This window comes from Talaromyces atroroseus (assembly GCF_001907595.1).
Source record: "Talaromyces atroroseus strain IBT 11181 chromosome Unknown scaffold_0, whole genome shotgun sequence".
NCBI lineage: Eukaryota > Fungi > Ascomycota > Eurotiomycetes > Eurotiales > Trichocomaceae > Talaromyces > Talaromyces atroroseus.
The window spans coordinates 1,114,960-1,140,748 of NW_017971432.1; the positions used below are offsets into that span (position 1 = coordinate 1,114,960).

Here is a 25,789-nt window from a genome sequence, read left to right on the forward strand (position 1 = left end):
TTGGATCATATACTTCATCCAGTACATGATCGTGACCATCACTCTCAACAATGGAACATAATCGCATACTTTTCCTCGTAAAGTCCGTTTCGGAAAACTCGTAATCCCGAAGTACTAACTAGTAACTATGCATTGGTTACCACAAGACCACCAATGATAACATGTAGTACATAGTATAATGATGACAGTCACATGGCCAAAAAGAAAACGTCACGCCACACGCGATAAAGTGAAACGAAACTCCCCCCAGTGCAAAGAAACCTTTCCTTCGTAAACTTCCAGTAATAACCAACAGCCTTCTTCACCAACCAGCGTACACGTATCCGTAATCCCACAACGCCAGATATATATCTGGTCGTGTTTTATTTGATAAAAAATGTTTCCCCTCTGCTCCAGAAGCTTCTATTCTTATTTACATGGTCAAGTCCCAAGGCGTCGCCAGGCTCTGTGGCCACATCTGAGAGAATATCATCTGGTAGTTTTGCGTTAGCATTTGTATTATCACCCACATGAAAATCATGTCGAGGGAAATTTTTCGCACATACCATCTTCGAGATATTTCGGGCTTGGGTATATCCCTTGAGGAACAACGGCGAACTTGATTTTTTCAAATTGTTTGCCCTTGATGCCAGTCCGTTTTGTTAGTCGTTCTTTTGTTTCTTTGAAAACCTCACCCTGTAAATTGGCTTGTTAGATACATGGCATTGTCTTCTTTGGATCTGGCGTCAACAGCACTTACAGGCTTAACAACGAATTTGAAGGGAATGCCATGTGACTTGCTAGGCTCCCGATCGAAATTGAATGCCGTAATCAGGTGCTCGTCACCTTGCATATTGAGCTCTTCTTCCGGTATTCTCTCCGCATAAAGTGACACATATTCATTCAATCCAGTTATACTGAAGTCTACCCGAAGCTCCTTGTGAATCTTGCCACTTTGGGCCTCATAGACCCTCACGGCTTGCATTGACTCGTCATCGATTTCGGCCTTTTTCTGAAGGGCAGCCAGCAGGTCGCTAACGGTACCAGTTCTAGGAACAAGAACTTCATAGTTGACCTTTGTACCTCAGTCAGCTTCAATTGATACGCACTAGGACACATCTTGCAGATTTACGAACCTCTTTGTTGATACCTTCGGCAAGCCAAGTGACTTTGAGAGTCTTTTTCGTTTCATATTCACTGAGGCTGGTGTCAAGGATTTCATAGTAAAGTGCATCAGGCATGTGCATGCTATATCCATAGCTTCCGTACTGTCCATTCAAGATTTGAAACAATGTTTGATTGATATTCCGCTTGATGGGCTGTTTGGGTTTGCCGTTGGTTGCAAGCACGGGAGAAAACCGCAAGTGACTAGGATCGACGTTCAGGTGCTCGCCGACTTTCTTAGAAAATTGATCGTAAGTCATTTTGCGACTTAAAGTTAAGGTAAAATCGTCTCCTTGTTGCTTCAGATGCGCAAATCTCACTTTCATTCGGTTCAAAAGATAGTCGTAATATTGTCGCGTTTCCGTGTACAATGCATTGGAAGGGAGACTAAGATAAAACTCAAGTTAGCCAATGTAAACTATATATACCATATCTAAGAGTGAACACTGACTCAGTTTCTTTCCAGGACTTCTGGAAAGTAATGATATCTCCGTCCTGTATTTCAGACTGCTGAAATGTTTGCTTTGGTTTCATCGGATCTACCATGGTGTGTTTGATCTCCTTTTGAATGCAAAATGTCGGCATTAGTAAAAAATGCCAAAAGACAAGGAGAGTGGGTGCTTACCTCAAAGAGATGGAACTCTGTTCCCGCAGCCCAGCCCATCTTTTCGAGAATGATAGGCGCAAGATCTGCCACTTTTTGGTTCTTACGAACATGCACAGGGCTGACACCTGTCAATGTCTGGCTAGGTACGTCGAAATGTTTCAAAAAGATAAGGACAGAGGAGCCCGCCTCCGGCCATGACACGGTGCCATCAGAATCAACCTTGCCAACTTCCATCCATACTTTGAGAGGGTTTCCTTTTGTAGCAAGCCGGGTCCAGACATCTTCCAATGTCATGTCTGGGTTTGTAATCACTTGATCAGGGCGAGTAGTTTTGTTCTGTCGGTTCACCATGACCCACAGACGGACCTGTTTCGCATCCAGACTTTTCTCTTCGGCCAGTTCGCGTGCAAATTCACCAACCTTCTTGGACCGAAGAATACGATGTGTCTTTGGCAAGGCTGGGTCGCCACTGGGCAAGTCGGAACTAGTCAGGTCAAAACCGTGATGAGATCGGAAAGTTGTCTCGTCAAGGACCCCGACATTCATGTATAAGTGGGCCTCTTCTCTTTCCTTTCTCCTTCGGACCATTTCTGCGCGTTCCTCAACGAGACGTTTTTCTGGAATGACTGTTAGCGAGCCCGGGAACAACGAGCAACTCCAGATATACTTACCTATATGCGATGGGACATCCTCCGTGGTTAAAGGGAGTAGGACGTCATCCAATCGTGATTTGCGAATGTATACCAACATATACGCATTCATTGAGCGCTTTGTGGATAGTCCTCTGGCATATTGTTGCCTCATAGCAGCTGTACCATTTGATAGATCATATTCTCCGCCAAAATTCTCTTCTAGAACTTCCTTCTCTGTCGCACGAATGACTTTATCATCGTCAAAGCGGTAGAAATGGCCGTCTTTGGTAGGCTTCAAAAAAGCATAATAGTGGCCGGCATTGAAATCTCCACTATGTACTAAAACTCCGTGCAGCTGATATTCCCAGGACTCTGACTTATCTGCTTCGTCTGAAAGATACGGGCTGAGGTCGATGTCCATAGGAAAAGTGTGGCGATCATTGATTTTCATCATGGCGTCGCGGTTGATATCGTATTCAAAACGCTTCAGGTGAAGATGTAGAACAGGCGGAAAACTTTCGAATATCACTCCTTTCTTGGCATCCTGAAGTCCATATGGCGGACCCGCGTCATACTTGTTCTCGCCTTCAAGAGTTTCAACCTGAATATAGTCTTTAAAGCTATCATCCAACGTCTTGTTGCCTCGGACGTTCAGTTGAATGTCCCAAAACTCCTCCACACGCGAGGACTCGTAGTTCACATTGATGCATGAAAGATATGTTTTTGTCTTTCCAACAAAGAGATCTGGGAGAGCCTTTTCGGCCGGTGTCCCTTTCATCTTTTCTTCCAGTCTCTCCATCAGTTTTCGGCAGAGTTCTTGGACATCTTGTTGTTCGAATATTTGTCGAGATTCCCAACCAAAGGATGCGGTAAGTTCCGTGGTTGATACGGCGCTCTCATTTGCTTGAAGGTTGTAAAATAACCGTTGTAGAGTCCACGTACTATTCTCCCTCGTGGCTTCCTCGTCGGTCGGGATTTGATATACAGCCTACAGAGTCAGCTCGGAGAAACAACCCTGCGTTTGCCAGCTAGACCAGAGCCACACATACCTTTCTAAATGCGTTTGTAAAGTACAATGATTGGAGGAGAGAATTGAGATAGCACGTCGCACCTTGGTTGCGCAAACCTACCATGCCAGTTTCTTTCTTTGAATCATAGCTGTATTATGTCGTTAGGATTGCGGGTTCTGCGGTGGGACAAACAGACGGGTGTCATAACATACTTCTGGAAGCTATGCCATAAAACTCCAGTGGGATCTTTCACAATTCGCACATAGGCAGTTACCATGGCCTCGTCATTTTGCACTAACGGCGTCCCTCGGCCCTCCCACTGCATATTGAAGAGCTTTCTCAATTCGCAAAAGCGAGTGAAGCCCCAATCGGCTTCTTCCGCATTAAATCGATGTGTGGCAACTTGACTCCCTGTCAGTAGGAAACACACACGCAAAAACAGAAGACAAACAAAAGAGACTCTTAACAAAGGATTTTGCTGCTTACCGTGGGAAACATATAAAGACGGATCATTTACGTTCCACAGAACCAAGGCGAATTGGACACAGGCGTACCAATTCTCAGGTGGTTCTTTTTCCCATGCTTGTTCGAGATAAAACGAGGCATGGTCGACTTGATTGCCGTAGGGAAAGAAAAGAATCCGCCTAGCACAGGTTAGTACGAAGATTCAGACGACGGGAAGACCGTGCAGCAGATGCACGCACCATGGGGCTCCTCCACATTCAAAAACAGGCCCATGTTCCTTCTTCTTCAGCCTGCGCCAATCTTTTATATGCCACGTATTATAAGCTTCAGCTTCGGTTTCGAGTTCAGCATCCTGAGGAAGGATCCGGGCCATCATGGCGGGATCTGTCAAGCGAACGGCATGTCAGATCGAGTATATGTGATTACGAGCAGCGGGGAGTTAAATCTCGCAATCCTACAAGGGAGGTGTCGTACAATCATTTGCAGCTGGTTCGGACTCAGGCTCGTCCTCAGAACCTGAGCGGGACACGACGATCACATCGGTGCGGTCATTGTTGTTATATTGGTCATATCCGTCAAAGAGCATCTCGCTCTCCCCAAGCTATACACGACGACGAAAAGAGAAAAGAAGATAAATCAGATTAGCAAATGATCTGCAGCTGGGCTAGCAAAGCGAGCGCATGTATGTGGCTATTGGCAAAGGCGGGAATCCTTGAGACTTCCCGGGACAGCGGACATCACAAGCAAGCATCTTAACATAGCAAAGTCGGCTCACTTACATTCTCCATGGAGCGAGTGTTGCCTCCGCACAAATAAAGCCACAATACAGGTGTAGCTTTCTTTTTCGTTCCCAACGGCGACGGTGTGAGCTAGCTGGTCGAGCGATGGGATGGATGGCAAGAAACGCTTTCGAAATCTTGGACGGAGGCTTGGAAAGGCGGCGTGACGATTTACCACAAAGCAAGCGGGCGCTAGTCCGCTTGGCGTTAGCCGAGTCTGCGGTGCTGGGACTGCTGGTAGCCTGGTACTGTACTGTACTTTACCGTACCGGTACCGTGCCCGCGATGACGGCATTGTTTGTGATAATTTATACGGTTGCCCTAGCTTTAACTACTTACATTATCGACCTGACACAACCCAGCACCTCCATGCAAAATCTTTCTCTATTCCCTCTTGATTGTGGAAGCAGCCACTGAAATGGCGGAACGAAACTTTCCAGTACGTCCTGGATCAACAAAGTCATCGAATTCGAGGGCTCTCACGACTTCCCCGCCACCAAGCAGTAGGAGATTGTCAGGAGGTTGAATGAGAAATACATTCAGTATGGCGAGCAAGGTTGGGAAGATTTCGACCGTACATCTATGTACGCCTTTGCTCTACTTGAGTGTGTTGATCCTATGAACACCAGTCGATCTGCATTCATGAAAATCTACATGCAGTTTGTGCTCACTTTCTTATTATGTTTATCAATCATGCACTACAGAAATTCTGACTCCAGAATACTAGGATTCCATATGCAGGCTCAGAAATTTACACCCCTGAAGAGAGGTCTCAGAAAGCATCACCTGAGGCTGAAATCACGAAACACACAGCTCTGCTGAGTCTTACAAAGTTGGGATGTAAATCATCTCCACCGCTTATCAACTGGAAAAGAGAAGAGCAAAATACACTTGGTCTCGTTCCTGGAGGTTTTATTGTCTTTTCGGTGACAGATAAGCTACCTGGACTTCATCTAAGTTATGAAGCTTTCTGGAAACTTTCACGCGGCCAACGTGATGAAATTTGTGATGCTTTCAAGGTAGCATACATGTATGTCCCTGATCTTATCATTGTACTGGATTATCACTCACACTATCTTGGGTTACCTAGGGATTGTGTGAGCCATGGTATTGCCCCCCAGAGGCAAATTTGACACCAACTTACTCTGAGATGAGCACCAAAAGAAAATGTAGGTTTTGCTGGCTTGTTTCTTAGATTTTTATGCATTTTTCTTTTTATTTTTCAGGGAAATTTGAAGTTCACCGTTTTATTTTGTACTTTTATTGTGAGCTTTGAGTCAAGCGATCTTGTGACTGAAAAAGATGCCTAGAGGGTCAATCTCTGGTTGACTTGGGGATTTGGGAAACGTCGTCAAGCCTCACATTTGCCACGACCATTACCACCTAGTGCACGAGACGATGGCAGTCTAAATGAGGGAATATGGGGGCTCTGAGAAAAGGTCACGGGAGTCAAGAATAATGTTCTTCTAAGATAGCAAAATCTCAGTTTAGCTAGAGAACCTGAGGCATTAAAGCCCCCACGCGCTTCCTTTGTAGTCCTATTCACGCCAAATCCACGTTTCCCTTCATCCTCCTTACAAGCTCTTGATGGCACGCGTCAAATTCATTCCCCATCGACCTGAAAATTCTCAATCTGAAGCCAGTGGCATTGGGGAAGGGTTCTCTGGCTCTCCACACCCTCACTCAGCCTCTGGGCAACCTCACAACGCCATCTCAAATGTTCAGAACTCATCTAACCTACAGGAGACAATGTCAGATGGGAATCATCGAAACAACCAAACACCAGCAGTCAGATCGACTGGCCCAAATGAAGCATCAGCCGGTAGCATAGCAGCTGCAATTTCTGGACTACTTCTCTTACGTTCAAGGTTTCGTCGAAATGCAGTATCCGAATCTAGTGGTCCCTTGACTCAGGTGTAAGTCTGATGTCTGTTCAATCATTGTTGTTGTCGTGCTAACCAGAAGTTTCAGGCGGACCAGGGCGAGTATCATGCGGGATACTTCAAGCAATTCACAGCAAGCAGTCAACCAAGGAGGAGTTCAGCGTCCGAGACAGGCAGAACGGAAGCGCGGCGCTGGGAGAAGCTCTACTGCTCCCCAAGCAGCATCCAATGCGTCGCCAAGCATAAATTTCGGGGCTGGAAGGCCTGGGTTCACTGCCTTCCAGGGTATCATAAGGCACGCTCACATAATTTTCCACTTTGCCAATTGCCTCGACATTGACGACCTCATTGCTCTCTATTCCATCTCAAAGGATTTCCACGATATCATCGACTCAGCCATGACTGCGGTTATCCTAGCTAAAGCCATGCAACATGCCCCAACTGCAGCAACGATTTTCCCATTCAGATGCTACCGTAAGCTCTGCATCGATGATCCTTTGGTAGAATTGGATCGATCTCGAGGCCACTCCCGTCTAGTGCCCTCATTCCGCTGGTTGCGCATGGTATGCTGGCGTGAGCAGGTTGCAAAGAAAACGTTCTGGCTCTTCAACAATGAGGGCCTCTGGCTTCCACGGGAGTGCGAAAGTGTTATCAAAAAAGTCTGGTTCCTCATGGACATTCCAGATAACCAGCGGCGCATGGCTACCATTCAGAATTCCGATCTATGGACTACATCAGACCTCTTCCATGCAATCATGTTCTTTATGAGGATTGACATGCGATGCATCAACCCGATCGTCCCAGTGTCTCACGGCAATATCAGACGCATGCTACTAGCTCAGCCCACAATGAGTATGCTCTATCGCGTCATGGCACGTACCTGGCTCACCGACACCCACGAAGCCCTCCAGACATACCTTCGATGGAAATACAGAGCTACTGATCGTGAGAATCACCCTCTTTTTGGCGTACCGAGGTCTGAGTTGGGTAGAATGCAGTATGAAGGCTATGGGGTTGGGGGTAGTCGAGTCAAGCTCCAGCGGCCAGACGAGTTAGTTTTGAAGGAATGTGTTCGTCGAGGATTGAATATACAGCCCATCTTCTTCCAGATCATGAATTTGGCAGGACCGACATCTGACGTGGAGGACGTTGTCATGACAAATGCACCTGCATAGCAGTCGGTCGTTGGCTACATTGTGTTCACATAGTTTACTACTGGACCAAAGATTGGGGTGGGCTTTGAAGCATGTGAATGTTAAAATGCAAACCGGCACTGATACATAGTCAAAGCTCGTTAGCCTTTCTGATGGGTTCTAGGTAGACGAAATACTTATGGAATATTTCACTAGAGTAATGGCGACTTTTGATTGATGCAGTTGAATTAGGTATCAAATTCAAAAATGTAGCTCTAGTATCCTGCACTGTTACCTCGTCTCGCAGAGCCCCAATTTCCAGGCAACAAGGCGACAAGTGTGTACATCCCCGCATGACTCTTTATCGTTATTCTCCGCTCTCGCTTTTTGCTAACCACTCACTCTGAATCACAGAGCCGTACATTCCAGCAAGTCGAGGCCCTTCTCGAAATATCTATCAGAACTCTTAACAGCAAGCTGGTTGATGCTCTCAATTTAAGAAATCAGCAACCCCGCACCAGTACAAACATGGCTGACGCCGGCCATACCTTCTTCTTCTATGGTAAGAGCTACTTAGAGAGAATATCGACCTCTGACATTTATAGATATATATACTAACGATTATATTACTTACCTGGCACTATGGTAAAGGCACTCTCATGGTCCCCGCCATCCTGCACCGCATAATCCACGGAAGTCCAACCCCTGAGCCATGGCAGAAAGCACTTATAACCACCCGCCCAGCTCTCCTACCTGGCTACCGACGCTATCGTGTCATAGGTGCAGACTATCCAGCCGTACTCAAGTTACCATCATCGTCAGAGGAGGCTGCTGCTTCTTCCGTGCTTGGCGTTGTCGTAACCGGGCTTACGGAGGGTGATATTATTCGGCTCGACTCTTTCGAGGGATCGAAGTACACGAAGCGCCCCGTGACAGTCAAAGTTGTTAAGAATAGCACTACTACCAGCAGCCGGGATGCAGCGGAAGGTGATGATGAGAATGACAATGTGGCCTTGCAGCGCGGACTGGCCGAGACTGCTCATCTAGCTGATGGATCCGTGACTGACACGGAGGAGGTCGAGGCGACGACCTACGTGTGGACGGATCCGGAGTCTTTGCTGGAGTTGAACTCCGAATGGGATTTTGAATCGTTCAAAAGGGATAAATTGCAATGGTGGATCAATGCTCCGGAGAGTGAACTGTAGCACACTTGCCCATGGATGGATGTTTTCGACGGAATGGATAAATTTGGACCGGTCTTTTTGCTGGAGTCTCGACTACACCATTTTTCCTTCATCCTTTTTAGATATAGAGCCGAAAGACGTGCTGTCTGTTGAAAACAAATGCTTCATTAAAGACATGTTGGTATCTGAAAATACAAGACTCCTGTAATGCTACCCACACAGCCCTGGTTGAGATTCAGAGAATCTAGAATAAAACCTCAACCTCGAACGCGCTAACCATGCACAAAGAAATTTTGTTAAAGGATTAATATGAAAAAGAGAAAATAGAAGGGGAAAAAAGATTGGAGTAGAAGAAGTATGGGAAATAGAAGACAAATCACATAGCAACATGTCTCATGGATGCACGTATATAATTCAGAGAGTTCCACATCATTAGAAGCCTTTCTTCCTAGATTTACCTCGTCTAGGACTAGACTTTACCTCTTCAGTCCTTTCCGTTACCGGTGGTGGTGTCCTAGGTACCTGGATGGTAGGGATTTGTACTTCTATAGTATTTTTCGGTACAGGGATCTCCTGGCTCAGAAAATCATACATATCATCGAATATATCTGTCTCAGCTTGGATACGCCTTTCAGAATTCGAACCAGCTTCGAAATTTGACGTAGCTTGTGCAGGGGAATGACCGGGTTTCGCGGATTTTGTAGTCGATTTACGTTCGAACGTCTGGGGCAGCTGAGCCACTTTCTTCCCATGATGGTCCTCGGTGGTATTGCCTGTTCTCTGATGGCCATCTACCTTGGATTCATGCTGGAGCTCAGGCGTCGTCAGTGCGTCTTGGTTCTGTCTCAACTGCGTTTCTCGCACGACGGCTTCACCAGTAGAATCATAACTCAAAGCCGGATTATCATTTGTATTAGATTCTTCCTGGATAGAGCCAGGAACAACCTCAGACTCCGCAACATGGGCAGATCTTGCAAATTCCACGTTATTAGCTGGCCCCGTATTTGATGGTCCCAATAGATAAGATACTGGTCGCGCATCAACTAAAGCATTGTCTCCAGAAGTCTCTTGTTCTTCGTGTAACTCAAAGAGAAAGTCACGTAGTCTCCGTCGCAACAACCCGGACTTCAAAGCAGGCCAATCATCTTCTGCGCTCATTTCCCTTTGAAGCAATTTTCTAATAAACGCGTCGGGATCCTGCACGAACTTTTCCAGGTATGCGAGCAGGTAGAGCCCACAATCGGAATAATTTGGTTGCAATGGGATCTCTTTTGCCGTCATACCTTTGATATCCTTAGTAGAGAGCTCCAGGGATTGTTTTGCACTAGCTTCCTCCAACAAGTAGGATCGCAAGAATTTTACAGCCGGACTTCTTCCCAACCCGAGGGAGTCGAATGTGACAATAGTTGGCTGATCAACGGAGTACAGCGGGCCTGTTCTTTTTGGTTTTTTTGCCTTCTCGGGGCCTTTCTTAGCTGATTTCAATTCAAAACCCCCAGAAGATGTTTTGTTTTGAAATGTGGCAGGCGGTGTGGCGTGGTTTTCTTCCTTCTCTGGCCACTCATCATCAGAGTCGCGCACCTGTCGGGATTGTGAACCAGGCATATTGGGACTAATTTTCATGGAAGCAAAGGAATCACGGGCGCTTTCCTCAGGAGTAGACCTCTCATGGGGCGGAGTCTCGGGAATTTCATCATTGTCGATTAATTGCTGATGCAAGGTAGTCTTCTGAGATACATCAGGCTCAATATCCTCTTCACATTTTTTCAGGAAGCCAAGATTGCAGATTATTGCCAGATACCAATGGGCATTCTCATTGATAGGGACGATAACATAGTCATGGCTGAACAAATCGACATTTCTAGTCCATTTTTGTACAGCCTCGTAATTGACGCCCTTCTTCCCCTTTGGAGAGCTCGTGAGAGTCGCAAAAAAGTACGAATTGAAAAAGTAAACCCGTTTGGCCACCTCCGGATTATTTCGTTCAAGATGATGTTCCAAGAAACGAAGGTAGAAGCCTATGAGGTTATCATTTAGAAATTCACCATCGCGTAAACGCTCAAGGTCGTAACTGTCGACTTCCGCCTTCTTCTTCCCCTCGCGTGGATACACAAGCGGCTTAGACCAAATGCCATTACCGGAGGGAACATTGTATGTAGTGGTGGCGGGCTCATTTTCGACCAAGTCTACTAAAGCTTGGCGGGTCTTGGATCGTGTTTGACGGTTTTTAGACGAAGCTTGGTATTTCTTCTCTTCATCATTCCCAATTGTTCGACCTGAAATGGACTCTGATTTTGTGTTCAAAGGTACGCGGCGTGATGGCTGTCTGATACCACCGGTAAAATAATCCTCGCCTTGCAATGTCGCCGATAGCCTTTGTCGCTTTGCTGGCTCAGGCTGTCCATCGTTTTGAGACCCAGGACTTATCTCTGCACTGGGTCGCTTGTCACGACGCGGCTCAACCTTCAGCACGTTATTGAAAGCTTTGTCCATCCAGCTTCTACTGCACCGTTAGTACTGCTATAAATTTCTCATGGAACACGTGTAGGTATATTCACCCTTGTTTCATCAGAAGATTGATGCCTTTCTTTTTGAGCAAAGTGCAAAGCTGATTTTTGTCTGCTTCATTTCCGAATTCAATATCGACAGAGTCATGGTTAAAGGTACCTTCGATCTTTGAAAGTTTGAAGCGGCATTTCAAACTGCCATCGATGCCTATCAATACTTGTACAACTCGGTGTATAGGTATAGTTTTTGAGAGGGGACGTTGGTCAGCAGCAAGCAATCCGATGGTATTGTTTGCTCCGTCAAGGAACAGTTGCATGTTTCGATCTTCGACCTCAACATCGCCATATCTGAAAAACTGGATTTCGAAAAGGTGTCGATGTGATTTTGCCGTTCGTTGAATTTTAGACTGCTTTTTACCTGGGGTTCTATTCGATGTATTGAAAACTGTCGGTCGAATATCATTGGGAGACTGTCTTCGATTTATCCGTTTGACATCTTCGTCGCGGTCGTTCAGAGATAATTCCGACTTGACACCCCGTTGATGTGAGCCGAAATGTCTAGAATACGTTCCAACAGTTATATCCTTTTGTAGTTCATCTGGGCTCTCGCTACCATCTGAATCCCAGTGATCGCTATTCGAACGCTGAGCTATCTGACTTTTGAGCTCAACGTCGTCTGCTGCTGCTGGCATGCCATCGTCGTTGCTTTCGACATTGAGAACAAACTTTGATGCCTTCTTAGACTTTTCTCGTGTTATTTCACTTTTTGTTGAAATAATAGTACCAGATCGTAGTTCAGTACGGTCATTTTTTTCGGTCGATTTGTCTTCCGCTTCAGAATAGTCATCCTCCGGTACCTGGAACACTTGAGTAGGGTCTTTTATAACTTCTTTCTCATCTCCTATCTCTGCGCTAGCAATTGAAGGAATTCGGTTTCGACGCCATTCTCGTCTGTCGTTATGAGGAGATAAAAAATTGTCGTCGTCTGCATCTAAATCAATGACCTGATCTGATGAATGACGGCGTTTTTTCATTGCTCGGTTCTCATCATCGAATAACGTAGGCGAGCTCAGTGGATGACGAGATGGAAAACGCTGAGAATACCCGTTAACATTCGAGTTTTCCCAGGCACGCACAGGGCCGCTGTCCTTCCCCTTTGGCGTTATGAGATCAACAGGTCGGAATCCCGCATGTTTCTGAAGTGTCAGGACCAAATTAGCGTTTAAATTGACATTTTTACGTTGTTAAGACGTACGTGTACTCTAGATTTCGCCGTATTGCCGAATGTCTGCCCCGGTTTGATCAGGACATCGTCGTTGGATTTTCTAATCGTCAATGGTGTATTAGAAGCAGCTCTGAGAAAGAGAGAGAGCCTATGTACCTGTAGCTTGGGAATAGCCTGCCCTCATCCGAGTCGGTTTTCACTCGCTGCCGCATTTCCGACCTGGCAGCCGCAGTTGTACCACTGTCCGTGCAATCAGCGTCAATCCTAGAATATCTCAGCCTGGAGATGCAAGCTCACAAGAGCCGTCGTGAGATAGAAGACTGTTCTTTCACGTCAGCATCAACTCCTTAAAGGATCTATTTTAGTAGGCAACTAGCAGCAAAGCTAGTATACGGAAAATGTAATTTTGAGGGGGGCGCTGGTGCTATTTCACTCGAGAAAAATAATAAAAAGGATACTGACAGCAAAGTTCCTGCCCACAACATCTGAAAGCGAACTGCGGCTTCTAACCCCGGGGATCACCTCCGGTTCTCTTGTCTCCTCCACACCATGAGACGCGGGGTTATCTGAGTTGTCTGGGCGTTTGTCGGTGGACTGTGGTGATCGCGGGAGATAGTGGGTGAGGTTGGAAAATAGTTGCATTTATTTCATGCAATTGGCTGTCTGAATAAAGTATTACGCATGATAGTTATGTTGCACTGAGCTGCAGCTTGAATCGGGTCTGTTCGAAAGCCGAATGTTTGTCGACAGTAATGATTAAATGGAAGACATGAGTGCAGTGGATGCTCATCGCTGCACACAAAGGCGGTCAAGTTCTGCCGTGGTAGAGTCGCCGCCTGGAATAGTTACAACTTGCGCAAGTTATATACCCTCATTCTCTTTTCTTTTCCGTTCTCTTTTCGTAAAAAAAGGCAAATAAGGAACATATTTTCGTTTCAGTCATAATACAGTTACAATTCCACTATCCAGTCGACATGAAAATAAGACATTCGTAACACACATCCTCCATAAAGCAAGTACATCTTGTCAGATGCAGCAAGAATCAGCGAATACAATATAAGAAGCCCAACAATCACTCCGTAATTGCTCAGAATATGATGTATTTCCAGTATCCCCCACTCGTAGCCATTCGATCATGCTGCCAACCCATCCAAGTCCGGAAATCAGAAACGAAAAAAAAAAAAAAGCAGGAATGACCCAAAACCCGCAGAAAACGTTGAATCGAACACCATGTGTTGAAGAAATTTTACTATACAGGGCCGTATCAACCAGAGATTACCACCTTTTTTTTTGCAGAGTCAAAAATACCAAGACGCCATTCATTTGCTTCTATCCGCAAAAGACTCCTCGTTGTTACCACCCCTCCGGCGCTCATTGCCTCCATGATGGTAACCATGATGGTGAGTAGTGTTCGACGCAGCTTTCTCTTGTCTAGCTTGGTCTATAGCCGACCTTTGGGCGATACTGTCATCGTGGCTCTTCCAGACTATGTTGGTGTCTGCTGGTAGAACCAGCAATCGTTTTATCGTTTCTCTATAAGTAGCAATGAGTAACTTGGCAGTTGATAAATACAATCTATCCACGGGGAATATGTATACCTTATCTTGATATTTCGTCCGCCATCAATTCTAGTCCACACACTCAGCACATCTTCGCCGCTCCTGACGCTCAAGACTGCACCGCAGACCTCGTCTCCGGCCTCGGCGAACTGGTCACCGACTATAGCCAAAAGGAGGTCCTCCCAGTAGCGATCAGCCACTCCCTTTTTCAAGCGAATGATCCATTTTCCACCACGCTTGTTAGCCTCATCCTCCCAAACGGGGCGGATGCCTTTCTTAAAGATGTGATAGTCCGAAACGGTAGGAAGGAGGGAAGGACGCTTCAGATGCGAGTAGATCGACCAGAAGCTTTCTACAGACGATATAGATGCGAGAGCAATAGTTGACTTCTCGTAGTCAGAGTATTTCGGAGTTGGAGGACGGTACCAGACAATCCACGTTGATTTCAGTGGATGATCTTTGGTTGTTGATGTGGAGGCGGTATCTAATGATGAAGAGGAAGATTTGGAACGGATATTTCCTGTGGTTGCAGTATCCTGCTCGCTTATATCGCGCTTATCTTTGGCCGAGCCGAGGTCGAAGGCGCTTCCTGGTGTTTTGGGAGTCTTAGTGGACGAGCCGAAAGAAGCAAATGCGCCAGAACCAAGTCCGAAGGCGTTTGATGCACCTGCGGATGGAGATGAGACACCGCCAGAGAGGGGGGATATGACGTTGAAGGGATTAGATCGTCCGTGGGAACTGTCGGGTCCGAAGCGCTTCGATGAATGGGTCCGAGGGAGCTCTGGTCGTGAGTTGCCGTCTTTGTCACTGGCTGTGGACAGAGACAGCTTGTTTGCGCTACATGAATGCGCACTGTCAGTAAGCGGAAACTTTGAGTATGACAGCAGCAAAGATACTGGATATCAGAACTGAAAAAGCGGGAAAAATAGAAATAAAAAGAATACGCACTTTGATCTCCGAGTCCACAAATTTGCTTGATCCATCGAGACGGCGGCTACGACAGCTCGGAGAAGTCAACGATCATTCGATTGCTCAAAAGCGAAGCAAGCAGCACCGAGCTTGGGGTTTTGACAGGGTAAGCGAAAAGACGGAACACCAATATTCAATAGCAATAGCGGTCAATTGGCGGCGTCGTTTGATTCAGGAATATTCAGGGTGAGGCTCGAGGAGGACGGTATATAAATATTCACGAAGCTAAAATGGAAGCGAAAAGGCGTGGGGGAGTCGTTGGAGGCGAAGGTAGTCAAGTTTTGCGAGGGATGCTTGCAGTGGGATGGGATGGAGTTGGATTTATTATTGGCCTGAGGTGTTCGAGAAGCCTGTAATTTATGTATGGATCGCGTATTGCGGTTTACCGGCATAATTGCTGGTCTTCGCCGATCTTCTGCCGCACCGTTACGGTAAGCGTAAGCGCCAATCGGCATCGTTCTGCCCCGGCTGTCCGCCCGACCAGCCACTAGCTCCACTTGGACTGCAGAGTATTTTTTGAAGATTTCGCTCGCTCTTTTTCTTCCTCCTTTTCTTTTCTTTAACAAAAAACCCAAGACCACCGGCTTAAACTATCGCCAGTTCTCTACTTTTTACCACAGCACTGGTGATTTCAACGTGTGTGTCAAGATTAATGGCTTTAAAGCCAACTACGCATATAAAACCATCATCACGAGGGCTACCTTACAGCTTCCCATGATGCGTTGATGACCTGAGTGACGGGACAAGCCTACTTTATTTTTTTTTAATTCTTATATTTACAGCTAGCATACTATCATAGTCGCTGGGGTATACGATGATACTGCGGTTTTGAATGAGCATAATTCGTGGAAACACCTGGGGTCCTGTGGTATGTGTATTTCTCTTCGTCTTCAAAGCACTCAGATGAAGAATCATGAGCATATGGTAATTTGAGCCTCAACCGCACATTGTTTTGCACTCACCTTGTTGTTTGTAAGGCTGCTGGTTGAGAATGAGATGTCAAGGCAAAGTCTGATAATGTTTTTGTATTCTGATGAAAATATATCACAATTTGCAAAAGCTCATCCGTGGCTAACTAAAGCTTCTAGAGGCTACAAAGACAGCTGCCGGTAACCTATTCGCACAATCCACCTAGCAGATTTCCATTTTTGTATGTCGTTTTAGGCCAAGGACTTGTCGTGAAATCAATAATAACATAATATTATATTTTCTCACTATGTACAATTAACACTGATATAAACTACTCTGCTCCTAAGCAGGGCTTCTTTCTTTGCCCATACTTCTGACCCGCGTATCACTAGACTCACACTTCTCCAAATGAGTGTGCATACACCGTGCCATCCCGCAGTTCATGTATAAGGCCACTACCTTGAGGTCCGAAGTCCGTGTATCTCCGCCCATCTCTTAGTTCGTGTATTGTGATCCGGCGGTGGCTCTTTTTCCGCCGTGCACGAGGTCGAGAGACCGATCCGCTTGCACGCGAATCTAGACTGCCTGCATCACTGGAGGCTACCGTAAAAGGCGAAGGTTGTTTGTCTTCCTGGCCAATTGAGAGTTGTAACATGTGATCAGCCGCCATGGCAGCGCCGTCCTCGCAATACCAACATTGCAGCGTGTTTACGTATGCATGTTCTCGCTCGCCAAAAGTCATCATTGGATTTGTGACGCGAGATTTGTCCTCTACGTCGCGGAAAATAGCCCAATCACTGCCATCAACGCCTAGGAGCTTTAATGAACCATCGAAGCTCTGGACCTCGAAATTATGGAGCATGATTATGTCCCCTTCAGCTATTGCAGATATAGATGATTCGTAAGGTTGAGCTATATCCACAACGATTGACGTACCTGCCATAGATATATCGGTTATTCGAAGCCTTGTACGGTATTCTCCTGAAGCAGGTGCCGCGGGTTCAGCGGGTGATATGTCCACAACTACCGAGATAATATCGATCGTCTTATTGAGCCACCCAAGAAGCGTAGCAAGAGTAGGATAGACTGTCAAGTCACGCACCGGGAGCTCGTCTTGTCTCTCAAAATTGTGCGGCTGGTGTGTATCATCTAGGCTTGGTTGCATAGAATCATTCTTCACCAGGACTACTTCATCAAGGTGCTCTAAGGCATCATCGTCCTCGCCCGTAATGCTGTGGGTTGCAAATTCTTCATCCAAAGATCGACTGTCGGTCTTCTGAGTGTCTTCATCTGAACCATCAGTCCAACGACGATAGTCTGTATTCAAAGGAGTCTCGGATTGAACAACATCTGATACAGATGGAGACCCATGATCATCAGAAAGATGCGCTTCGATACCTACAGTTGTGTACAACGGTTCGTCGTTAGGAGCCGAAGAGGGTGTAGGCACTGGTTTCGGCGACGCAGTTCGATACACCAGTCGCTGGGTATTAGTGGTTGAACTCAGATCATGCTCTTGGCCGAATATCTGACTGCCTGAAACAAATGATTGATGCTGCTTGAGTAATGGATCATTTTCATCACTCTTGGCAAGAGCCGCTTCGCCACCTGTAGAACGGATTTGTCTTTGCTCTCCAACCACTCTAAGTTTTGTCTCGAGCGCGAGTCTATCGCTCAAGGCCTCATGTGTCGAGTTTGTTCTCGCGGTGTCCAAGTTCATGGTATCCTGGCCTGGCCTGGCTTCCCGAAGCCGAACTATACTCTCAGCATTGCTTTGCTCAGTAGGGAATTCCCCTCTATCGCCGAAACAAGTCTCCTCATCTTCTGCTTGCTGTAAACCTTTGCTAGGGGATTCTTCATTCGAACTGTAGGCACCATGAACTGGCAAATCTTCATAACTATGGTGCTCGTAGTCGTATAGATCGGCATCGCTTCGTAACACGTCTGCATCACGTTCTTCGTCTTGATCTTCGGCATCGCTGAACTCCTGTCGCTCCCCTTGCGTATATTCATCGTACTGGTAAACCTCACTTTCATGAATATAAGGTAAAGGACCAGAATTATGAGATGCAATTCTTTCCTGCATGGCCGGACGTGCATTCGATTGAGGAGGCTCATCATCGCTATCGCTGTCTATTACAATGACTTCTGGATGAACAATTGGCTGTGGAACTTCTGGCTCTAAAACCGGTTCGTTATGGAATTCATCATCACTTTCCACTTCAGATTCAATGTCAGTCTCGAATTCGGACATGAGCTCCTCGGAGTCTTCGGCGTCATCAGATAAATCTGTCTCGTCCAACTCAATTTCATCCTTTTCGGAATTAGTATAGTGGCCATGTTGAAGATTCTCGGCTTCGGCTTTTTGCATGTTGGCCGAAGCTTCCTCATAAATCATATCTTCAGATTCTGAATGCTGAGAGCTATGGTCTCTACCTCTCTCGGCGTTCAAACCCGTGTGATTTGTCAAGCGTCCACTACTTTCTTCAAGTCCATCGTCTTTGTCTTCTTCGATCTCTTGCACATCTCTCAGTCTGTCGGTATCGATGGCTATTTCATAAATGTGCCGTCGCTCTCCCGGTTCACTTTCTCCATCCTCTTTCATAATAGTTTCTCTGCTGGTGCCATGATAATCTGGAAGGTCTAATGGGTTTGCGGTATCCATCGAACTAGCATTAATTTGCTCTGTATGTAAGACGTGTGGTTCTGAAGCGGCCGCAGGCGGGGTGCTTTGTCTGGAAGATCCATGGTGACTAATGGTGGTGGCAGTAGTTTGTTCTGAGTATTTTGACCCTACTTTTGATTCGATATTCCCGATGCCTGTGTTTTGAACTTGTGCATTCGTACCGTGCATTTCTACACTGTCCCGGGGCTCCGCGTTGTACACATCTGGGACAACAGTTGACCGATCATTGTGTCCAAGGAAGTCAGTAACCGTTAAATTAGAATGCCAGTCATATGGATGATGAGAAGCTTCTGCAGTCGTAGATACGATGGGCGAGGCCGTTGCAGGATCAGGAGAGGTAAGATGATTCAAGTGTGGAGTTTCTGAAGGAAGCAACGTATTATGTAGAGTGGGCTGGATAACAGTCTCTTCTGGCGAAGATGCTATGGTTTGAAAGGGTGTGTGCGTGGTGTTCGCGGGCGTAATTTGCGTTTCAGACCCAACAAGTTGCATATCACCTCCCGGGGCACCTCCAGCAGGAGTTGTGTGAGATATGGTCTCCACGGAGTTTTCAGCTTCACGTGCAACTTCGGTGGCATTTCCATCATCCTCCTCATCGTGATCCAGTCCTCCTTCATCAGAATCAAACCAGTTATCGTTGTTTTCGTGAAGTTCTTCCACGAAGCTGTCGGGCTCATCCACTAATCGCCATTCACTGCTCGGAAAGCTAAATCTTGGCCTTTTTCTACCCTTGCCTGGAATGTATCCATCGTCTTCCGCGAAGAGGTTGAATTCGGAATATAATGGGCTACGCGATATGAGTCTTTTCGTTCGCAGAAATGCAGGTGTTTCCCACCTCCCCTGAGATAGGTCCGATGTGGCGAAACCATCGTTGAATTGTACCGGAGTAGAGAGCTCAGTAGCTAAATCGCTTTCCCTGGGTAACGAAGGTCGGTCGATATCAAGAGCAGCGATTTTTTCACCGTTTCTCGTTGCCTGGAGGAGACAGCATTAGCGGGCAGGTCAACAGGGTTTCATATGCTTTCGTACCTCAAATTTCAACCGATTCCTAAACTGCAGCTCCCAGCTCAGTGATTTTCCCGGAGTCGACTGAATTTTTGTATATTCTGCCCATTGCGCTCCTTGCAAGCTCAAGGTAACTGTGTCGCCAATGCCAACCTTGGTGAGGGCGACCTCTTCTGCGCATAACCCACAAAAAGTGACTCTTATCTGCCCGTTTTGCTTTCGCAGTCGGAAGTCTCGCTCGGCGAGCAGAAGGCTAAACAAGCGATTTGAGCTTGAGAACGGCCAAACGAGAGTAACGACGGCCTGGAAAGAGTACCGGTCCGCATCGTGCAAATCTGGAGACAACTGTGGTATGGATATCAGATTCGTTTGTTGGTCAAAGTCATGCGATTTCGGAGTACTTCGCATATCCATAATTGTAGGGCGTTTGTTGGTTCGAGGCGGTGCGACGCTCGCTGGCGGCTTGCTTGGGCTTATACCATGACTGGTGTAGAGAAGTTCCTTCCGCATTCATCAATTGAGAAAACACAAAGGAAATATGGACGATGTTTGAATGAGGTTCAAGTATCACAACCTGAACATGGCAGAAATCAATAGTACAATATAATACAAGGGGAAAAATATACCGAAGTCTGGCAAGGAGTGGAATGGAAAAGGAAAAGTTGCTTATTGCGTGTGGTTTGTCGTCACTGCGGAAGGGAAGGAGCTCGGCTTGGCATCTACACTCTGCTTCTCATATATAGAGAGCCAAGTATATACCTGAATTGCTTTTTATCTTCTGCCAGGACAATGTATCCTGTTAATGGCTGCTATTCAAGGTACGCAATGCATTCACCCCATCTGGAAACAAGTCGGCAATTACGGTGGCGCTTTCGAGAGGACATGCGACATCACAGAATGGTGGTTACGTTTTCATTGAAGGAAAAAATGTCCTATGTCGACCTCATATTACTGGCTTTCCGAATTCCTAACAACATATCATCCTGAACGTCATGGGAAGAGGGGCCATATGCGGAGCAGCCGCCGGCAAACTTGTTTGCATCGTTCGGATAGAAACAAGATGCACTGGACATAAGAACAGACTGTTGGCATCTGGGCAGGGTAGATAGGAAGTAGGGTATTAAGTGCATGTCGTTTGCTGGGCAAACCCTGCCAGGAAGCTTGCATGATTCCTCACCAGGTTTGTAGATTATCAGGCATTTTTGTTTCACTGATCTACCTAGGTATATGAAGCTTTCTGGGACTTCAAGCTTTGTGATATAGTAAATAGTCAAGTAGAACAGTTACACGACATAATAATCAACTAGATCCAAAAATCTGTTTCTAATAAGGTGACCACTTTAGCTTCAAATTCTGCATATAAAGTGACATGTAAATCTTAGTTCATGGTATGGGGTGATTATTTTATGAAGAATATAGTTAGTTTTGCATTGAAAATTCCTCGCCATTTATTCATTCATAAGACTGATTACTCAGTGGCACAAGGATTTCTCACATGATTTTTTATTTCCATCGGGCGGATGTACCTACATCCTTGCAGATTTGACATTACATAGTGTGCGGATACCACCTATGCAAACCTTTATTCTTGACTCATGATTACTTGGTGTAACAGGTGCCATTTCCATCGTGATCATCAGGCACCTTGATATTACTCCCACAGAAGCCATACAAAATCATGGTAAACATTTTATGCGGCACTGGACGCTGCGCCCCTTCCTCTGCCTCTGGTACTATTTCCTCCACGGGTTCCATGATGCCTTCCACGTCCATTTTTCCCTCTATTCAAGCCGGCTGGCGGCGGCACTTTATTGTAGCTTTGGGGCCGAAAGTCCGGATTCTCTCGGACTACTCCTTCATCTTGGTGGCCGTTCTCCAATGGTACATACCTTTCTTTAGTATTTTGATGCCCACGAGTGCCGCGTCCGCGCCCCCTTGTTCCACGAAAGTTATTGCCATTCTGTTGATTCTCTGCATTAGGATGAGGGCGAATAGGTAGATTGGTGTTGCCATTGGGAACACCACGACTGCCTCGTGAGCTGTGCGCACCGCGTCCATTTGCCTGTCCAGAGACTGCGCCACGATAAGATCCTCGTAATGGAGGAGGAGCGTGTGCCTCCCTTAATTGACCTTGTCCACCTGGTCCAAGAGGGGCTCCAAAGCCCACTTTTTTCGGCTCCTTCTGTGCTCGCATGTTTGTCGCAGCCCGTGTTCCAGCCACAAGCTGTCGATCACTCAGATTGAGGATAGAAGATACAGGGACTGTTTGCCCTCTGAATGGGGAGCAGCGGTCACCTAGTGTAGTTCCACTCATGAATGATACATCAAACACGACGTCAACAAGGACTGTTTGGGGCGTGCGAGTAAGCCCGACAACAGTCCCTCGTGTGGCAATAGGCACTTTACCGGAATCTTGAGCATAGACTACGCGGTCTCCAAGAGAAAAGCTCTGGTTTCCAAGTCGGTGCTCAACATCAGCTGGTTTCAACAGTGCCTGTCGAGGGACGCCTTTGATTCGCTTGATATCAGCAGTAGCTTGGGTCTGTACTAGGCGATCCGCGTCAACTTCGATGAGCTTCACAACATCAGAGTCTAGCTGTTCGGCATCTAGAGGCACTCGCTCAAAATGTTTCGCCTCAATAGACTTAAGCCAGTCTTTGATTTCCTTAATCTTCGCTTCCGCAATATCCTCAGGATAGAAGTCCGTTGGCTCGAACTTGTCACCCTGCGGATTTCGCTGGATCCCAGCAATAAAGTCGGGGAATCTGATCATATACTGCTGGATAAGGGCAATTGCCTTCTGGCTAAATTCCCAACCAGTCTGGCCTCGGCGAGAGTACCCCAAAACTTTAAGTTTCCGTGCTTCAAATTTTAGATTGAGGCCAAGATTGACACGTTGGCCGTCTATTGTAACGGAAAAAGAGGAGGTAATTTTAGCCAACACAAGAGGATTCAGGTGAAGATTCCTTGCAATCGCGAATGATGGCGTATAGGGTGACAGCCTTTCTGCCTCCTTGGCGTGCTGCTTACCAAATTCGGGCTCCTTGCCCTTAACTGCAGCTATCATGCCGTTTACCTTTCCATCTTCATGCCCAGTAACTTGCACTGGCCTTCCGTAATTAAACTCACCGAGGAAGAATCCCTTTGAGCCTTCAGGAAATTCATCTTCAATCAGAAGGGCTTCTCTTTCAATAAAGCGTTCATCTTCGCTGATAACGCTGTCAACGATGAGCTGCAGAGCATAATCCGTCTCCTGGCCGGGAATGTCCGCAAACTCCTTTATCGTTGCACCGTCATCATTCTTCCTTAGGCCCTTGAGCATCTGTACATGGACCATGGACTCAACAGGACCGATGATCATCCCAAGGCGTTTGCTATAGTATCCTTCAATCTTGTCTGCCTTCCGTGTCCACTGCTCTATCTGAGGAGGCGAGTGTGGGATCGAAACAACATGTTTTTCTCCTTCAGGTAAAACATAATCAAGTAGTTCATCAGATACTCGAACGACGAGAGCTTCTTGCAGGAATGGGTAACCGACATAGACGCGACGTCCAAGTTTTTGTTTGGCCAATTCGATATTCGATCTAGTCTCGGGTGCCAACAAGGTAATGACCATACTTTCCTTGCGGCTATCCTGCTGAAAGACATTAACACCGTGGAACGCCAGTTGCCCAGCATGCGGTAATGTTTGCAAGGTAGGGAAGCCTGCTAGAGCAGCTGCACCGAGTCTCACGCCGTTGACAAGCCCAATATAATGTTCAAGTCCATCCATGGTTGGGAGATCATAGATGTTTTCGATACAACGACAATGGGGAATATCTGGAAAAACTCCAGGAAGAGAGGATGGGTAGATAAATTCAATAGAGGGGGAGTAAGTGAACTTAAGTGTAACACCGAATTCGTTCCTTGCTTTCTCTTCCGGAGATAGAAGGTGTTCTCGAGTAGCCATTGCAGAAAGCAAACGCTGCTCTTCGATGAAGGGGATCTTCACAACGGCTTCCCATTCCATTTTTTTGCCATTCATATCGAGCTCAAAGTCACGAGGGTAAAAATCAATGATTGGCGACTCGGGAGACGTCATAAGTTCCCAGTAAGCAGGTGGGACGATCTTTTTGCTGCGATCAGGGAGCACACCCATGAGCTGTTGGAATGGACGGAAAGGTTGGCCCAGTTTGAAGTCAATATTTGCACCAAGGCCCTTCTTAACGTCTGAAAAACCATTAGTATGAAAACTATGTATGCTGTACTGAAGAAAAATACACACCAGATACCATTGGCGCGTAGTGGTATTGAAAGTACCACGGCCAGGAGACAACCCCCCTGTAGTAATAAAACAAGACCCACTGAAGACCTTGAACGTAGTTCTCCGTCAATTTTTTCATCTCAGCCTCATTGTCGAGGCCGAAACCGAACTTGTCCTGGTAGTACTTGTTTTTCCACTCCTGGAACTTTTGCTCATATTTTTGCTCCGCGGCCATTTGAGCTTCTTCTGCAGTCTGTTCATGGACCTTTGCGTTATCATATCTCTTGATAACTCGGCGAAGAGCCATAGAGGCCTCTTCATCTTCTTCATCCTCTGATTCCTCGTCATTTTGACCTTCGGCTCCATTCGCGAGAGAGGATCCTGGAAGCTGAAGTCTGATGAATCTATCGCCATGCTCGTCAGTTATCGTTGTCCACAATAGTCGCAAGTCATCTGCGAGTTGTTCAACAAATTTGCGATCTCGCGCGGGAAGTGTCGGGGGGAGGTCCAACGGCTTGATATGCTGCTTGGATGGACGATTAAGCACATATTGTTTAATATCCTTGAGCAGCTGCTTTTGCGAGGGAGTGATGGTAAGCGTTTTTTTGCTGGCTTGCTCTTCCACTGCGTCGTCACCATGAGTCTTCGAGCGAATCCACTTCGCATCTGAATACTCGGCTTCAAAAAAACGAAATTCGGATTCTGTGATATGCTCGAGAAGTATACCAAGTCTCTCTAGGTTGATAGTGCCGTACTCGTTCACGTAACCGCCCATTTTCGGAAGCGCCTCCTTGTATTTCTTAAACATCAGCCCAAGCGCACCTTCGTTAATGTGCATGTGTGGTAAATTAGGCAGAAAATCATTGCCGATGAAAAATGCCATCAAAATAAAGTCATCAATAATTCGCTCCATGTCAAAACCGACGCCGGAATCATTTTTATCCTTCAGATCCTGAAATTCCAACTCCAGATATTCCCTGACAATGCAAAGATGCAATAGATAGAAATTTTGATGCTCGAGTTCTTTCGACTTCTTTTGCGTCTGCCTTCCAAATGTGACTTCCTCACGCAGCAGACTAAAGTGGGGATCGTGGCTAAGGAGGCCAAGCATAATGAGATCTGCATCCAATCCGTACAAACAATGGCGCACGTTCGGATCGTAGCCTGGCTGAGCTTTGGCCTGGCGAATCTGCTCCATGATTTTGTGTTCTCCCTCTCCGGGAACTTCATGACCGGAAAGAACGATATCTACACCTTGCCATTCCACGTCTTCGGAGATTTTCTTGTTGATAAAGTATTTTAATTGCTGTGTCAATCGAGCCATAAATTGAGTGCCCGGGGTGATACAGTTGCTGTCAAAGGCATCCTCTTTTGGTAATTCAATGCCCTGAGCAATGGCCTTTTCCTTCGCCGTTTCAGCATCGAGAGCAGTACGAAATCGTCGAGATCTCTGTTGGTTCATCTTCGCGCGCGGAGCAACTCCATCAACAGCCATGAAAAATAGTTGCTTGGGTTTGATTTTCCCGTATAAATGTTCAATGTAGTTGAAAATCGCAATAAACATCTGGTCTTCGGTCATACGGAAAGTGGGCGAATCTGAATCTTTGTGTGTGCAGTTATGAATAATTCCGTTCATATCGAGGTACAGACAGTCGAACTCGGGAATGCGATTCTCAGCGATCAACTGCGAGATCGAAGGATACCGCTCGCTGAGCCAGCGGAAGAACTTGGGAACACCCATGGCTGTTTGTGGTTGTGGTGGCGACTGGAAATGCGACAGTATAGACAATCAAATAAACGCCTAAAGACTCAACGACTAGACATTAGGATGAGACTAGCTCAGATAAGTG

General features: G+C 46.4%; 5 protein-coding genes across 5 annotated transcripts; 1 reads left to right on the plus strand and 4 right to left on the minus strand.

Moving 5' to 3' along the window:
* Positions 1–362: 362 nt before the first annotated feature.
* UA08_00399 (hypothetical protein) lies at positions 363–4,645 on the minus strand (the record flags this gene model as incomplete). Its single annotated transcript, XM_020260200.1, has 13 exons — positions 363–472; positions 546–675; positions 740–1,054; positions 1,116–1,530; positions 1,595–1,704; positions 1,769–2,367; positions 2,422–3,370; positions 3,432–3,540; positions 3,605–3,803; positions 3,879–4,036; positions 4,097–4,241; positions 4,332–4,458; positions 4,637–4,645. The coding sequence occupies 13 exons, from the start codon at positions 4,643–4,645 to the stop codon at positions 363–365; spliced, it is 3,375 nt and encodes a 1,124-aa protein (XP_020124374.1).
* A 1,740-nt stretch (positions 4,646–6,385) lies between these two features.
* Positions 6,386–8,857, plus strand: UA08_00400 (hypothetical protein; the record flags this gene model as incomplete). The annotated part of the gene is made up of 5 exons (XM_020260203.1): positions 6,386–6,552; positions 6,608–7,570; positions 7,926–7,989; positions 8,067–8,214; positions 8,304–8,857. The coding sequence occupies 5 exons, from the start codon at positions 6,386–6,388 to the stop codon at positions 8,855–8,857; spliced, it is 1,896 nt and encodes a 631-aa protein (XP_020124510.1).
* A 411-nt stretch (positions 8,858–9,268) lies between these two features.
* Positions 9,269–13,210, minus strand: UA08_00401 (hypothetical protein; the record flags this gene model as incomplete). The annotated part of the gene is made up of 6 exons (XM_020260204.1): positions 9,269–11,336; positions 11,395–12,539; positions 12,599–12,668; positions 12,725–12,808; positions 12,866–12,888; positions 13,031–13,210. 6 exons carry the CDS (start codon positions 13,208–13,210, stop codon positions 9,269–9,271), a joined length of 3,570 nt encoding a protein of 1,189 aa, XP_020124509.1.
* Positions 13,211–13,887: 677 nt separating this feature from the next.
* UA08_00402 (hypothetical protein) lies at positions 13,888–20,110 on the minus strand (the record flags this gene model as incomplete). Its single annotated transcript, XM_020260205.1, has 6 exons — positions 13,888–14,069; positions 14,210–14,996; positions 15,803–15,844; positions 16,059–16,107; positions 16,404–19,666; positions 19,721–20,110. The coding sequence occupies 6 exons, from the start codon at positions 20,108–20,110 to the stop codon at positions 13,888–13,890; spliced, it is 4,713 nt and encodes a 1,570-aa protein (XP_020124512.1).
* Positions 20,111–21,386: 1,276 nt separating this feature from the next.
* UA08_00403 (hypothetical protein) lies at positions 21,387–25,680 on the minus strand (the record flags this gene model as incomplete). Its single annotated transcript, XM_020260206.1, has 2 exons — positions 21,387–23,905; positions 23,961–25,680. The coding sequence occupies 2 exons, from the start codon at positions 25,678–25,680 to the stop codon at positions 21,387–21,389; spliced, it is 4,239 nt and encodes a 1,412-aa protein (XP_020124511.1).
* Positions 25,681–25,789: the final 109 nt, after the last annotated feature.